Below are 15,734 nucleotides of genomic sequence, written 5' to 3' on the forward strand. Positions count from 1 at the left end.
CTGTCATTGAGAAAGCCAACTACACTAAATTGACACTTATAGTGATACATTGCTTCTATATTACAGAGCTGAGTACATGGATGATTCCTATTACCTCACATTTCCCATGTTTTTAAGTTGACTCATGTGCCCTAAGTGCCAATTTATTGATGACCAAAGGGTTTATGTGGCAGTTTAGGACCAAAGACTGGAGGTGGCTTCTGCCTGTGCACACCTATACTTAGCATCTGCATATACTTTGACTACATTACTCTTAGAGAAAAGACTAATGAGAGAGATAGTCTTGCGTAGAATTAGAGAGAGATAAAGAGTAGGAGGGTGCAGAGCACGCTGTAGGAAGATGGAGGAGTAGGCCAGTAGAAGCAGTAAGGTGGTGATTTGTCTTTGGGGCTCTGTGCTCTTGGTGTTGGCAGCGTCAGCTAAACAAGGCCATCTCATTTCCTGTTGTCTGCAGGAAGCAGCTGTCTGCTACCGCTACTGCTGCTGCTACTCAGAGCCCCTGGTCATCAATCTCCCCCGTTTTAATTGGTCTGCACCAAACTGTGACGGGCCAGTACACACATGCAAGCACACGCACACACACACACACACACACACACACACACACAGAAATAGGTACAGACATAAATGCACATTCAAGCATTACATATGTAGGTGCACACACACACACACAGAAAGAGCATCTGTTGAAAACATACAGCTATAGACTGCCTTCCCTCTATGTCAAGCACAGATAACCACTAATGAACATCACACTAATTTCCCTACATTTGCACGGATTTTATGCTGTAGCTTTTCTGTATGAACTGCAGATTTAGACTGCTTGCAATACATACCGTCCTTGATATTATGCATGTTCACTAAATGCTACTAATATAGATACTGTGTTTAGGTTACATCCTCTTTGATAGCAGTGCTTCGAGTTTTCATTATTTTACATTTGTAGTATTGTATTAGTATCTTGTTGCTTGTTACATTCTAGTAGAGGTATAGTAATGCCAATGTAGACAATAATTTTCTATTTTATTTTAAGACAAAACACTTAAAGACTTAGTTTTTGCATCAGTGCCTTTATCTCAAATCACACACAAATCACATCCCATTCTCCAGTAACACTTTGTGGGTTACCTAATGGAAGTGCGCTGCAAGTTTTTATCTTGTGTGTTTGTTGCACTTGCAGGACGATGGACCTCTCTTTTATACACTATTAGCCTCACTCTCCTAAGAAAGTCCTCATTATGAATCTCATTTATACCTGCTGCCGTAAGCATATGGAGTCACACAGACATAATTTACATAATGCGTCTTTGCACATTTCCATTGCACCCCTCTTTCTCTCCTTCACACTCATTTCCCTCTAACCCTTGCGCACACACACACACACACACACACACACACACACAGCCACACACATAGAGACACACTGGAAGCCTTCAGTGTATGTGATGCAGCATTGGCGATAAGAGCAGGGTATAAACAACAGGGGACTCTAGAAGAGGTGTGGGTGGTCTGTGGGAAGACCATATGCATTTTACCAGTCACTGATGAAAGCATATGCTATTGTCACATCAAAAAGAAATAATAATAATAAAAAACAAAGAAAAATAAATAATATATTCACTCTATTTGTCTTTGTCTTATGTCCCTTATTTACTCACATACACACACCGCAAATAGTGCATGCAGCAAATCCTGTACAGGTTTCACATGGTCCACACCACCTGGAATCTTAATAATTCCTGAAAAGAATTTAGAATAAATAGGAGCCTTCAGTCAACTGGTCAAAGCTGACACAGTGCCATCCAGTGGTGGTGGTGGTAATTGCTTTCCCTCTTAGAAAATCTTTTTCAGCAAGACGTGAATTAAAAGGTGGATTAAGTCAGTGGCCATTCAGACTGTTCTTTTATATTCAGACACTTTAATGCTACAGCAGTTTGTTTTAAATCTTGTGCATGTCTATATATTCTCAGGTCTGACTCTATTAATTTAAAACTACTGTAGAAATGAGTAAGTTAGGTGTATTCGACTGTGTAATATTCCCAGAGAATCAATATTGAGTGTGCAATTGGATAACAATTAAAATCTGCCGTCCTAGCATTTATCGTCTGATCTGCTGGAATGAAAGCTAATGTTGGTCATGCCATAAAACCACAGAGTGTCCCCATCCATTAAAATAATTTTATGATTTCCTGTCTTTCTGAAGTGACTGGGTAGTGCTACAAGTAAGAATAATTGCACATAGATAAGTGCTTTGAAGTGTCACTGGATGTGCTGTATTGATGTATTGACACTTGGCCATACATTTTTATGTCAGTCTTTGAGTGCGTGTGTGTGTGTGTGTGTGTTAGTAGGAAGAGAGTCATGATTTAGTATGTGCAGCAGACATAAGTATGCAGACACACACACGCTGGCACACTCTCCCTCCTTCTCTCTCTTCTGGCAGAGATTCAACTGTGTCCCGTCCTTGGTGTGTGGCAGGTCTTTACGGAACGAGCCTTTCTCTTTGGGCGGCAAAATCAGAATATCACTATAGCTGATAGGTTCGTGCCTGAGGGGAATTCTGGGAGATTTAAAAATGCTGAGTCTCTAATCGATCTTAGCACACTCTCATTCTGCTGTCTTTCTTAAATCTTTGTCTTTATCCCATTTCTCTTTCAGCATCATTACGCTGCTGCAGCAGATAGAGATAGATGACAGGATCCCAACCCTTTCCATTTAAAGAAGCATTTGTTACCTTAGGTTTAGTTTCCAGTGGGAAATGAAATCAGAGCTGCTGCTATAAAACATCTTTGTCCCTGTCTGTTCTATTTGTTTTAGCTATCTTAAAAAAATAGAAACTTGGCTTTCTTTGAATAATCAGAGAGCCATTAGGATGCAGTGGGTTCGCTCATTAGCCAAATCCCAGTTGGTATAAATACATTATGCCATTCAGGAATGTTATTTCTCACGTACATACACATAGGGCATGGCATCTACAATTATCCAGCTCCAGAACCTAGGCTCTGACATCTGTTTCCTAATGACAGATAATTACATGCTGTCAAGTGCAATCATTGGCAGTTGCTGCTAAGAAACTGCGTTTAGACTGCAACTGGAACAGCCATGTTGGTTCCAGGGGCGATGATACGCCCTGAGGAGAGTGCAGGGATGCTTTTGAATTTGTATATGCGTATGTGTTTTTGTGATTTGTTTTTCTGTGCATATGCCTGTATGAAAGTCTGTGTGATGGGTTCTTAACACCTCTATTAAGATGTTTATGTGAGAGCCAGAAATTCCAGAGTTTGTGTCTTTGGTCAAACCAATACCTTAAGATACTTTGTTTACTTGCATGCAAGACAAAAAGAGCAGAAAATCCTCTCAACTAGCATTTCTGCTAGAAAAATAATTTAATAACTTTAATGATTCGTCAAGTGTCAAAATATTCTCTCCTTATTTCTCTATTCATCAACTAATTAATAGTTTCAGCTCTAAGCAAATGGCACAAAGAAAATCCCATATACATGTATACATTTACATTATGCACCCATTGTTCTGGTGTGTGTAAGGACAATATGGTAGCCTGTTAGTTCTTTAAGTTAATTGCTAGAAGCCTACATTTCCATAATCTCAAGCATCTGTTCCACTTTAGTCTCACTTAGCAAATAGGTTATTAGCACATCATTTGTACTGTAATTTTATTGCTGTGATCTGCAACAGGCATTATTTAAAACCGTAAATTATTTAGCACACAAAAGTCAATGCTGAGCTTGATCTCTATTGGTAATCAAATCCAATTTCTTTCTTGCAACTGACACATACTAGACACTTTGCTGCATGACAGTGTGTGTGTATATGTCTGCCACAGTCTTTTTAGGTCAGTTGTAAATATTGTGTGTGAGAGGGTATATAAGCAGATTATTTAGGGCTACTAAGGTTTGAACCATAAGGGCGACTCCACACCGTGTTGCTGCTGCTGTGTCTCTGCAATGCTTCCACTGTGTCTCCTTAGCGACTTGGCTGGCACCTCTGCAGCGTACAGCTGCCATATGGTTGACTGGTGTGTTTTGTTGTCACCTGGCAATGAAACTGACATTGTTAACGTCACATCGGGTCCAATTATAACAGCCTCGTTAGATGAAGCAAACACCATCACTGAATTCTTCTGGTTTTGAATGGATTTAAAGCATTTTTAAAATAAGTAGTGTTTTTTTTTTTGTTTTCAAATGAAAAGGGGCTGGAAGCATGCATGCTAGATAATTGCTGATAGATTTGTTTAACATTAAATTGGCTTTTATGTCATACGTTATCTCTGCGTGTTAAGAAAAACAGAACTTCTCCCATGGCTAATATAGAAGAAATTCTAGTCAAGCACATTGAGAAGATATCAACCCGTGTCATTTTTTGATTTATCACGCAGGAACCTATGATAACTGGCAAAAATGTCAATTTAGACCAATGTAAAGTTCACTTCAGTTGTAGCCTTGAGAGATAAAATGAGGCTAGCTGTCATTCTTCAGTGAGAGGTCAGGTTGTCTCTGTTTTTGCGTAGGAGGATTGGCACAGATTTCTGTAAATGACCTTGTGGAGTCTGCAAACAGTGCTGTTCTGACTTTTTTTTTTTGGCTTGTGATTGGTTCAGAGTAGAAAGAAGTTGATGGCTTTCGAATGTGTGCATGTATATGTATGTTGTAACTAGTTTAGCAGCCTTCGTTATCACCACCACCATCATCACCAGAAGCTGTTATTTTATATACTGTATGTCATGCCATCATCGAGGCAGGCATTTGGAAGATGTGGCGGTGATGATAATGTACTGGGATAGATTTTCTTTCCCGATCCATTTGAAAATCTTTAAGCTCTGCTGTGCTTTGCTTCATGTTATTTATCCATTTGCATTTTAACCAGCCTCAACATTCTATATTTCAAAGAATTGTTCTAAAACTTTTCACACAACACTCTTTTTAATATATATTGTCCCACTAAACTTATACTCCTAAAATGGAAATTTGCCAATATGTTCTTGTGATTTTCTAAGCATTGTGGGCTCCAACAGTGCTTTTAGCCCCGTTACTGTGGCTAAACGTCCTGGCATCCTCATGAAGGGGCCTGCAGCTTGGCTCCAGATGGCTGTCTGGATAGACAAAGCTGTTTTACTGCCTCGTCGCTGTTACATTACTCAAACGTTATCACCCCTGCCTACAAAAATCCATCTGTGCGCACACACTAACTTCATGATTCATCATCTTGACACTTGTATTGAAACAATGACAATAATGACAGCACGAGATGGATCTCAGAACAACACGATGCACGTCTAAACTGGCAACTTTTGTCCTAAGATCGATTTCTGGAAATGAAGTTGTCAGCAGCAATTGTATTTTTTTTTTTGTAAAGGAGAAGTGTTTAAGTTGTGCTCTCTACATATTTATACAGACAAGCTGTATGTCTGGTCCACATTGTTTTGCAAGCTTGACGCTTTTAATGAGGCTATAGAAGAGTTTCTCCTACTTAACTTTCTGTTGTAGTAGAGTTTCAGTGGGAATCAATGAAGGATTTAGAATAGGTTTAGGTTCCTCGCTCACTCTGTCTCTCTCGCTCACTCTGCCACACAAGGGTGCACGTACCCACACTTGAGCACACACTTAACTGCACACTTGCCTCAGTTCTGGATGACTAATTGGGTGCAGATGCTGAGTAGTGTGATCTTACAGCTTGTGCTTCTTGCGTGTCTGTATGCATGTGTTTGTATGTGTATACATATACAAGCTTTACCTTTATCTTTACCTAATCAATTATTCACCTCCATGGATCTATAGTTCCTGAACAGACTGTGTGCCCCTGGTTGTCTGCAATGCTGCAGCATCCTGGTTCTAACCTCCACTTCACATACAGCACAAACACTGTTTCCTGCTTTTTACAAATGGCTTTGCCCAATCAAATCCCCATTTAGAGTCATCTCTGTAGCTTCAGTCCTGCATTACTTTCAGCTTCTGGCCTCCATTTTTCATGATTTTCTGACATTTTAGGGCTTTTCTTTTTACTTTTCTTTGTACTCTGATTCTCTCTCTTCTATAGGTTTTGGTCAAATGCGCACACACACACTCACACACACACACACACACACACACATACTGTATTATATATATAGTGTGTGTGTGTATATATATATACAGTATATATATATATATATATATATATATATACACATACATATATAAATATGTACTGTATATAATACAGGAGTTACATATATCTTAAAGGTTTTGTAGGTCAAAGAATTCTTTGGTGAGGATTTTGATTTATTTGTACGTTTATATGTGCTGAGCGCTTGAGAAAGCACTCGCTCTTGCATGGCTTGCCCTGTGGTGTGCAAGAGACGAGACCAGTGACCAGTGATTCTCTGACAAACGAGGTGTGCATGTGACTTTACCAACCCATACATAACTGTCTGACCCTGTCTGACCAACCAGACACTAGCTTCCTGGGAGAATACAGAGAGCATACATACTGAAGCTTTGATTGTTATTTTCTGCTATAAATAGCTTTGGCATTTGCACTTTTTCTATCCTGTAGAATTCTTTGATTTGTCCTTAACAGAGAAATTTTATTGTACACATTCACTACTGCTGCACACATCTGTGAGTTGCCTAGTATAACTCAAGTCTGCCTAATGGCACTGTGCAGCTCCACTGGAGCACTTTTACATTCTCAAAGACACCTTGAGAGTCATAGAAAACTTTCTAAAATTAGTCACCATGGCAGATTTTCCCAATCTAGTCAATGTTGGACTCACTGATGTCAGCGTATATGTGTTACTGGTCACAAACCTGTGTCTTATTGCTCCTGTGATAACATTTCAGACATTTTAGTGGTGAATTAGCCTCCATTCACAGATGGTGTTAATGCTGTTGATCCTAACTGTTCTAACGTTTGCTTGTCTTGACTGTTCTGCTCAGGTTCATTCAGGAGATAGAAATGAACATGGGGCCAGGTCAGGCCAAACAGTGCCAGCTCAGGGCTTTCCTCACTTACTATATCAATGACCTCTTCCTCAACCAGGTTAGTGAAATGATACATTACATGTTACTGTAAAACAGAGTGATGGGTGTCTTTTGCTATTGATAACACCCGTGTTATGTAAATGTCTTTTGCTGAAACATTAGGTGCGAACAGAGATTAACAAGGAAATTGAGGCAGTCAGCAAGACAGCTGACCCCTTGAAGATCCTTGCAAGTGCCGATACCATGAAGGTTCTTGGCGTCCAGCGACCTCTGCTGCAGGTGAGGAACCCACGTCTTTTAGGTTGGACATTGATTATGGTAGTATTAATGATATTGTGCATTCCAGTTTTCGCCAGTTTAGCATATCTACATTAGAGCAGTTAGAGAGGGTTAAAAATAACAATCCCACTACCTATTTGTCAGCGTTTCACCTTTGTAGACCTGTCCGATGGAGAAGGCCTCTGTTGAGTAAACTCACCTTGCATTTCTATGTAATCTCTGTTGGTTCAGAGGCATACAGACACACACAAACATGTCCACACACACTCTTTTTCTCCATCTCTGTTTTTCTCCCAGATCATTATGCCTACCCTGCCACCTATCTCACAGGACCATAATTGTGACTGAAATCATGGTTGATCTTTTTTTGAGTTTATTGCTGTTGCTAGCTGGTGGTTATACGACTTCACACACATACGCACAACACTTGTATCCACCATTCTCTTCTTTCCCAGGGCCATTTTCTACAGAAGGTAAGTCTGTGATTACAATGGCTGACCCACCCAGAGGATTAGAGGGTTATGGCTCAAATTCACTCTACAACCACTTGGCACAAACACCATGACTGTGTCGTGACATGGCCACTCTGGCATACTGTGCTTCTACATGTGCTGTGTGTGTGTTTGTGCAAGTACATATTTTTTTAATGTATCTACATCACATGTCATTGTTTCCCTTTGAAAAAGATTGATTCACTAAAATGACACAAAACATACTTTGCAATGCAGATTTTGTTTTTTGTGTGTGAATGTTTTGAGACATCCACATCTAAATGTATGCTGCCACCCCAATATAAAGCAGATCAGTGGAATTACAGTTGGGCTGCTGCAAGCTACATGTGAAACCATACAAACTAGAAAGATAGCTGATATCGACTGCCTCACTGACAACAGTACATTTAACTCCAGCATCATCTTGTTAATTTTGGCACCCTTTCTTATTCCAAATGGGGTCATGGCAGGTTAAGGATTACAACTGTGCCAAAGTAAGATCCAGGCAGTTGGCAAGATTTCTCTATGTTTCAGTTGTCAGGTATTCCTGATGTTTGGTAGAGTATGTATTGTAAAAATGTATATTTCTTGTGGACACATATTTTTGACATCTCTATGCGTGATATGTTAGTGTGCGTGTGTGTTTCTGCTCATGCAGTTGTCAGGGAAGACAGTGTCCCCGAGAGGTAGTTTGTTTGTGCTTTGGGTGTTTGTGTAGCAGACCTTGGTTATGTGTTTGTCAGTGTGTGTGTGTGTGCGTGTGCGTGCGTGTGTGTGCATGTTGTTCTTTGTGGGGTGTTTGTTTCTGTCAGAGCCTTCCTGTCTGTGTGCCTCGTTCTCTCACAGGGAGGGAACAGCGGTGGCAGTTCATTACAGAGAGAGAGACCGTGGGCGTTTGGAGTTCAGCAGGGTTTGTTTACGGCTCGGGCCCCTCCTTAACGAGGAGTGCAGCATCTTGCTAATTATGCTGCTGTGGCTAATGAGCCTTTCTGCTGATAGTGGGGAGTGCAATAAAACACTCCTTTTGTTTGGGCTTTTTGCCTTTTTTAATTGGGCTAAATAAAAGAGCCTTACACTCTTCTTCTCCTGCAATTCACATTCGAGGGTCAGGGTGGTATTTGTGTGTGTTTTTGGTATTTTTTCGTGTGTGTATTTGTTGTCATGTGAGTTTGTTTTGCTACCTGTGTGTGACTGTGTTTTTGGTTTCCAGTTTCCACTCTTCCCATTGCTTTTGTTGATGGTCTTCATGCACGGTGTGTAGTATTTATACACTAAGTTGTCATGAAAGTTTTTTCTACAGAGGTTTGACACCTTTTTTATTCATAAAGTGTAAAGTAGGTTTGTGTGTGTGTGTGTGTGTGTGTGTGTGTGTGTGTGTGTGTGTGTGTGTGTGTGTGTGTGTGTGTGTGTGTGTATTTCTGTCTACATTTCAGTGCACAAATTTGATTGTGAGAATGTTCATGTGCACCACGTACAGTATTCTATGTGCTCCCTCTAAAAGCAGTGATACTTTATGTACCAGGTGTTATAAGAGAGATTCACACCACTGGCATTAGAACCAGCCTGGTTGACAGGAGGGAGAGAGCTCAATGTTGCCACACCACATTAAACACCCCCTCTCATACACCTTGGCTGCTGCCACATACGGGAAACCACGGGGGAGCAGGTTTTATGGATGCATCTGCTCCCTGCAGTCACTGAAGCATGCATTAATGTATACTAGAGTTTGAATTTGAGAAAGACATTAGCGTTTAGCCTGTGCAGTTTGGTATGTTCTGGAATGGAGATAAGGAGTTCATCGAAACACAAATGCAATAGTACAGCTGCATATGCCAGTGCACACTGAAGCTTTTTAAAGACTTGCGCATGTAATGGAAATCAAATATTTAGATATCAACATGACATTCACAGATTCTTCTGACCTTCTGCTGCATCATTTCTCTATCACTAAGCACCAATACTTTATATATCATTTATATATATTAGCAATGATATGATTATGAGCCTTACACCAGCCGTATATTGTCCACTCGGAGCATGAGATAAGAGATGACTGGGACAGTATATAGTTCTGTGGGAAAGGTTAATGTTCATTCATGTGGTTGTGTGATAGCATAGGCTGAGCTGATAAGTGTCTAGAGGAGCAGTGTTGTTAAACAAAGGTGGAAGGCAACCAAGCCACGACCTGTAAGTGATGTCTCTGTTCTTCTCTACCTTTTATCTATTGTGATATAGTTATTCCATTTTATTTTTGTTTTTTCTTTCCTACTTCTCATGGGCTACACTCCAACAGTATACCAACAGACAAACACCCTGTCCAGCCACTGATTGATTCATTTAATTAGAGTTAGATTGAGGGAAAAGGATAGAGGGGAAGAGAGAGATGGAGAATGGAAGAGAAGGAAAAAGTAGGATAGGGAAGGTATGGTCACTCTGTTGGATAGCTCTAGAGATTGGCTCCATTAATCTTGGTAGAACACCCCCATCCCCTTTACACACCCACTCTGTGACACACTAACATACAGGTATACGCACATTCTGCCACAAGACAAATCCACCAGAACAACAAATAGGCAAATGCATTTCTCAGTGGTGTCAAGCCACCTGCAAGCACAATCGCGTGGTGTGTTTGGGAGAAAGTCTGGGAGTGTGGATGAATTGTTTGTGTTCTGCTTGTTTATTTCATCAGCCAAGACCACCAGAGCTATAATTACATTACACATGCTCCCCCCCAACCCTTTTCAGCTAAGTATCATTCAGCTTTGCCCCCAGTGTCTCCAAACAATAGCCACTAACTAATGCTTTTGTATCTGCATGTGTGCATGTGTGGATTTGTTATTAAAATGTCTGTCTGTTGTCCTTGTTTTTGGGTGCTCGCATGCACACAGAACCGGTCCAGAATCCAAATAAATACTGATTTCATTCACTAACTCTGAGCCGCCACAAAGCTTGGTGTATTATGGATATGTTCAGCTGCCACTGGCCTGCTAATGATGTTGACCTTTTAAATTTCTTATTTACATGTAGCTTTCTGAGAAAGGAGGGTGGAAACAGGCATAGATGCATGTTCCTTGTGCATGCACACCCACCCACCTATCCACCTCCAGTAACTGTAATGACACTGACCTTTTTATTTGTAATGATGTGTGTAGGCAATGTTTATTTGTGGGGGGCTGATCGTATCCTGTTGATTGGCTCCCTGCTGCCCCCTCCCCACAAATACCACACCATCGTACATGAACACACACACATGCATGTGCACAGTGGAGATTAGAACATGGGGAAGTAGGTGGGGAGGGAGGTGGGTTGGGACATCTCTTTATTAAGGAGACTCTCATCACCCAGCTCCCATCAACAGCCACAGCAATCACAACACAATACACCTGCTAGCTGCATCAACCATGCCCTATGATTGGGACACAAGTGGGAGTGGGAGGAAAAAGGGTATTAAGGTTGTTTGTGTTGACACATGTGCATACAAAGATACACGAGTGGCACATCACTAACAAGAAGAGAAACAAAACCAAAACCCATTCCTGTATTCATTAGTAAAAGGAGAATCTCAGCAAAGCTACACCACCCATTTTAATTCTGCCAAAGTAGGCTTGTTCACAATAAAATAAATAATGTAAAAGCTTTACCATTTGGTCCAAATGTTTTCTGGAGTCCTTTACTACACAGTCTGTCATGAAATAGATTGTGGCTAAGCATCTAGTTGACAATTTTACAGCTGTTAGGAATTATCAAAGAATGAGGCACCTTAATAAAAGTGCTGCTCGTACCTGCTGTAATTTTGGCTGCACTTGAAATAAAATCCCCTTTTCCTCCACTGCCAAAAGAGACAAAGCTGAATTCACAACGACACTGTGGTGGTGTCCAGTGACTTTTTAAAAAAAAAATTGATGTTCTTATCTTGCCTTACTTGAACTTAAATGATGTGCAGTATTTCAAACTAGTCAGATACACTCTCATACTCTGAAAAGGTCAAGAAGGAGTTGCAGAATGAAAATATAAGTTCCCTGACTTTTCATTGCTTCCTCTCGAGTCCTCAGCCCTAATACCTTCTCCCAGATCACTGAAGTTGTAGCCACCAATCTTCCAGCACTTAAAGTATTATTGTTATTAGCATTATTAGTATTATTATTAACATTGGAGGTTGGCTGAGCATACATATTGTGTAACAGGAATGGTGTGCACATTACGCTGGAATGTGAAACGCACCAAAGCGTGCTGTTTCCATGTTTCCAGATTAACCTTTAATTGTAGTTAGTTTTCATTATAAAGGTGCTGAAGCTCTATTTCTATTTTAGTCACACATTCACGACGTTATATTCCATCATTTCAGAATAATTTAATTTAATTGGATGTTAAATACAGCAGCAATTACATGACTTCTGTTAGCTTCTCTACAGCAATATATATACAGTGGATACGGAAAGTATTCAGACCCCTTTATATTTTTCACTCTTTGTGTCATTGCAGCCATTTGCCAAAATCAAAAAAGTTCATTTTATTTCTCATTAATGTACACTCAGCACCCCATCTTGACAGAAAAAAACAGAAATGTAGAAATTTTGGCAAATTTATTAAAAAAGAAAAACTGAAATATCACATGGTCATAAGTATTCAGACCCTGTGCTCAGTATTGAGTAGAAGCACCCTTTTGAGCTAGTACAGCCATGAGTCTTCTTGGGAATGATGCAACAGGTTTTTCACACCTGGATTTGGGGATCCTCTGCCATTCTTCCTTGCAGATCCTCTCCAGTTCTGTCAGGTTGGATGGTGAACGTTGGTGGACCGCCATTTTCAGGTCTCTCCAGAGATGCTCAATTGGGTTTAGGTCAGGGCTCTGGCTGGGCCAGTCAAGAACGGTCACAGAGTTGTTCCGAAGCCACTCCTTTGTTATTTTAGCTGTGTGCTTAGGGTCATTGTCCTGTTGAAAGGTGAACCTTCGGCCCAGTCTGAGGTCCTGAGCACTCTGGAAGAGGTTTTCTTCCAGGATATCTCTGTACTTGGCCACATTCATCTTTCCTTCAATTGCAACTAGTCGTCCTGTCCCTGCAGCTGAAAAACACCCCCACAACATGATGCTCCCACCACCATGTTTCACTGTAGGGATTGTATTGGGCAGGTGATGAGCAGTGCCTGGTTTTCTCCACACATACCGCTTAGAATTAACGCCAAAAAGTTCAATCTTGGTCTCATCAGACCAGAGAATCTTATTTCTCATAGTCTGGGAGTCCTTCATGTGTTTTTTGGCAAACTCTATGCAGGCTTTCATGTGTCTTGCACTGAGGAGAGGCTTCCGTCGGGCCACTCTGCCATAAAGCCCCGACTGGTGGAGGGCTGCAGTGATAGTTGACTCTGTGGAACTTTCTCCCATCTCCCTACTGCATCTCTGGAGCTCAGCCACAGTGATCTTTGGGTTCTTCTTTACCTCTCTCACCAAGGCTCTTCTCCCACGATTGCTCAGTTTGGCTGGACGGCCAGGTCTAGGAATAGTTCTGGTCGTCCCAAACTTTTTCCATTTGAGGATTATGGAGGCCACTGAGCTCTTAGGAACCTTGAGTGCTGCAGAAATCCTTTTGTAACCTTGGCCAGATCTGTGCCTTGCCACAATTCTGTCTCTGAGCTCCTTGGGCAGTTCCTTCGACCTCATGATTCTCATTTGCTCTGACATGCACTGTGAGCTGTAAGGTCTTATATAGACAGGTGTGTGCCTTTCCTAATCAAGTCCAATCAGTTTAATTAAACACAGCTGGACTCCAATGAAGGAGCAGAACCATCTCAAGGAGGATCAGAAGAAATGGACAGCATGTGAGTTAAATATGAGTGTCACTGCAAAGGGTCTGAATACTTATGACCATGTGATATTTCAGTTTTTCTTTTGTAATAAATTTGCAAAAATTTCTACATTTCTGTTTTTTTCTGTCAAGATGGGGTGCTGAGTGTACATTAATGAGAAATAAAATGAACTTTTTTGATTTTGGCAAATGGCTGCAATGACACAAAGAGTGAAAAATTTAAAGGGGTCTGAATACTTTCCGTACCCACTGTATATATATATATATATATATATATATATATATATATATATATATGAGCAAATTGAGCCTTTTTCATTCAGGTTTTTGTTTTTACCCTTTACCAGATATCTATAGCTATATAGAGATATATCTGGTGAGAATTTACAAGAGCAAATTAAGCATAGAAATAATGATCACATATAATATTCTGTGATGCACTAATACATTTTGTCGTTGTTTTTTTTGACAAGCTACTCTAATGTATGTAGAAGATGTCACTTTTTAATTTTTATGCTCAATGGATTCGAATCCTGATAAAGTCAATGTTTGTTTTTATTTTTTTTTATTCTCACTCACCTCAAAGCCTTTTTTCTGTTCTGCCTTCTTCCCCGCTGCTGAAGGTGTAACAATCCCCACCTCGCCTGGTTATCTCACACCAAACACATGTTCTCCCGAGGCTCGCGCCCAGCTGCCCTGGGCCTCCAACCTACCTCTCCATGGAGATGTTTCCTTCTTACAAAGTAGTATAGCCTGGCTTTGTTTGTGCTGTTTACATAATTATATTTATATTTATGTAATGGATATATGTGTATATACAGTGTGTGTGTGTTTGTGTGTATGCATGTTTGTGTGTGCTTGTCTGGGTGTAGTGAAAGAGGGCATTTAAATGAAGAACACAGTCTGCACAATGACAGCCTAAGGTAGTACAGGTTCACATCATGCAGTGCTGCCGCTGACAGAGTCTCTGTGTGTAACAACACATAATCTTTGCCTTCGGAGGGAGTGAGTTAGAGAAAGAGAAGTTGAAATGTCAGCACTACCGCAAACGTGCCCTTTGGTGTGAAGGAAAGATGGTTTTGGCTGTGGGCAGCAGATAAAAGTTATAGCTTGAATTTTCAGAGGCACGTTATAGTGCACTGAGTTTGCAAATGACAATCTTTGTCTTGCTGAGAGCACACACGTTGTTTTGTGTGTGTATATGCAGATGTGGATGTGCACCAACACCAAAACAAAACAATAGCTCCATATGGGCGTAATGGGGCGCAGAGAAGAACATGCACAACACCCCCCTCACCCCCCACCCCCAAAAGAACACATTACCCTACATTAGAATTTCTCTTTTACTCACTCAACCAAACTTTTATTCAGCCACACAAACGACACATGGCCTAACCCAGGTCTTGTGATAAATAATTCATTATAATTGATATTACTAAGTGATAGATAATTACATAAAATGGTTATGACTTCTCACATCCCCTGGCAATGATATAATGTTGAGTGGAGAAGCACCAAGAGAATAGTGGGATGATTAGTAAAATGGAGTTTTGGGTCAGTATGTGAAAATAAATGGCAAATCTGAGCTTTGAGGTGATTTCTAGGATTAGATTATGCCGAAGCTCCACATTTCACTCTGGTTTTGTGTTTGCGTGTGGGGGTGTGTGTGGGTGTGTGTAATATGGCAGCCCATCTGTAATCAGCCAAATGAGATATTACTCCTCATCTCTCAATTAGAACTAGAATTAGAAAATAGAAGCTTTATATTAAAAGCGATGATGGTGGGGCTGAAAAAAGAAGATGTGTTATTGTATTAACTAAAACAGAAGCTATGAATTTGTGTTTTTTTTTTTAATAGGAACACATTTCTTATGCAAGCCTGAAAGAGGTGACAGCTTTTGATTGGTGACTTTGAGCCCATAAAATCAGAGCTGAGGTGCTTTTATGTGTGTATTTTATTTTATTGTAGGCCCAATCTTGCTGACTGAATTCCCATGCGGGACTAGGGCCACTTTTTTTGTGTGACCCTTTTTTCATGACATTATGCACACTTGAGAAGACAAACCATCTAGGATGAGAGCTTAAACAAACTTGAATGCAAACCTACTAACATGCACACAAATACAGAAGCATGTATTGTGGGTGAGCAGGCACAAGCAGGGCCATCCGGTGTGTGTCAG

The 15,734-nt window shown here is 40.5% G+C and overlaps 1 protein-coding gene across 1 annotated transcript in view; it reads left to right on the top strand.

Moving 5' to 3' along the window:
* Positions 1-15,734, top strand: part of exoc4 (exocyst complex component 4) — a 93,960-nt gene that overhangs the window by 49,563 nt on the left and 28,663 nt on the right. Inside the window, exons 12-13 of the mRNA XM_026326708.1 lie at positions 6,936-7,038; positions 7,143-7,259. Coding sequence (XP_026182493.1) covers positions 6,936-7,038; positions 7,143-7,259 — 220 coding nt within the window. The remainder of the gene's footprint in view (positions 1-6,935; positions 7,039-7,142; positions 7,260-15,734) is intronic.

The sequence above is a fragment of the Mastacembelus armatus genome, chromosome 23, assembly GCF_900324485.2.
Source record: "Mastacembelus armatus chromosome 23, fMasArm1.2, whole genome shotgun sequence".
Lineage (NCBI taxonomy): Eukaryota > Metazoa > Chordata > Actinopteri > Synbranchiformes > Mastacembelidae > Mastacembelus > Mastacembelus armatus.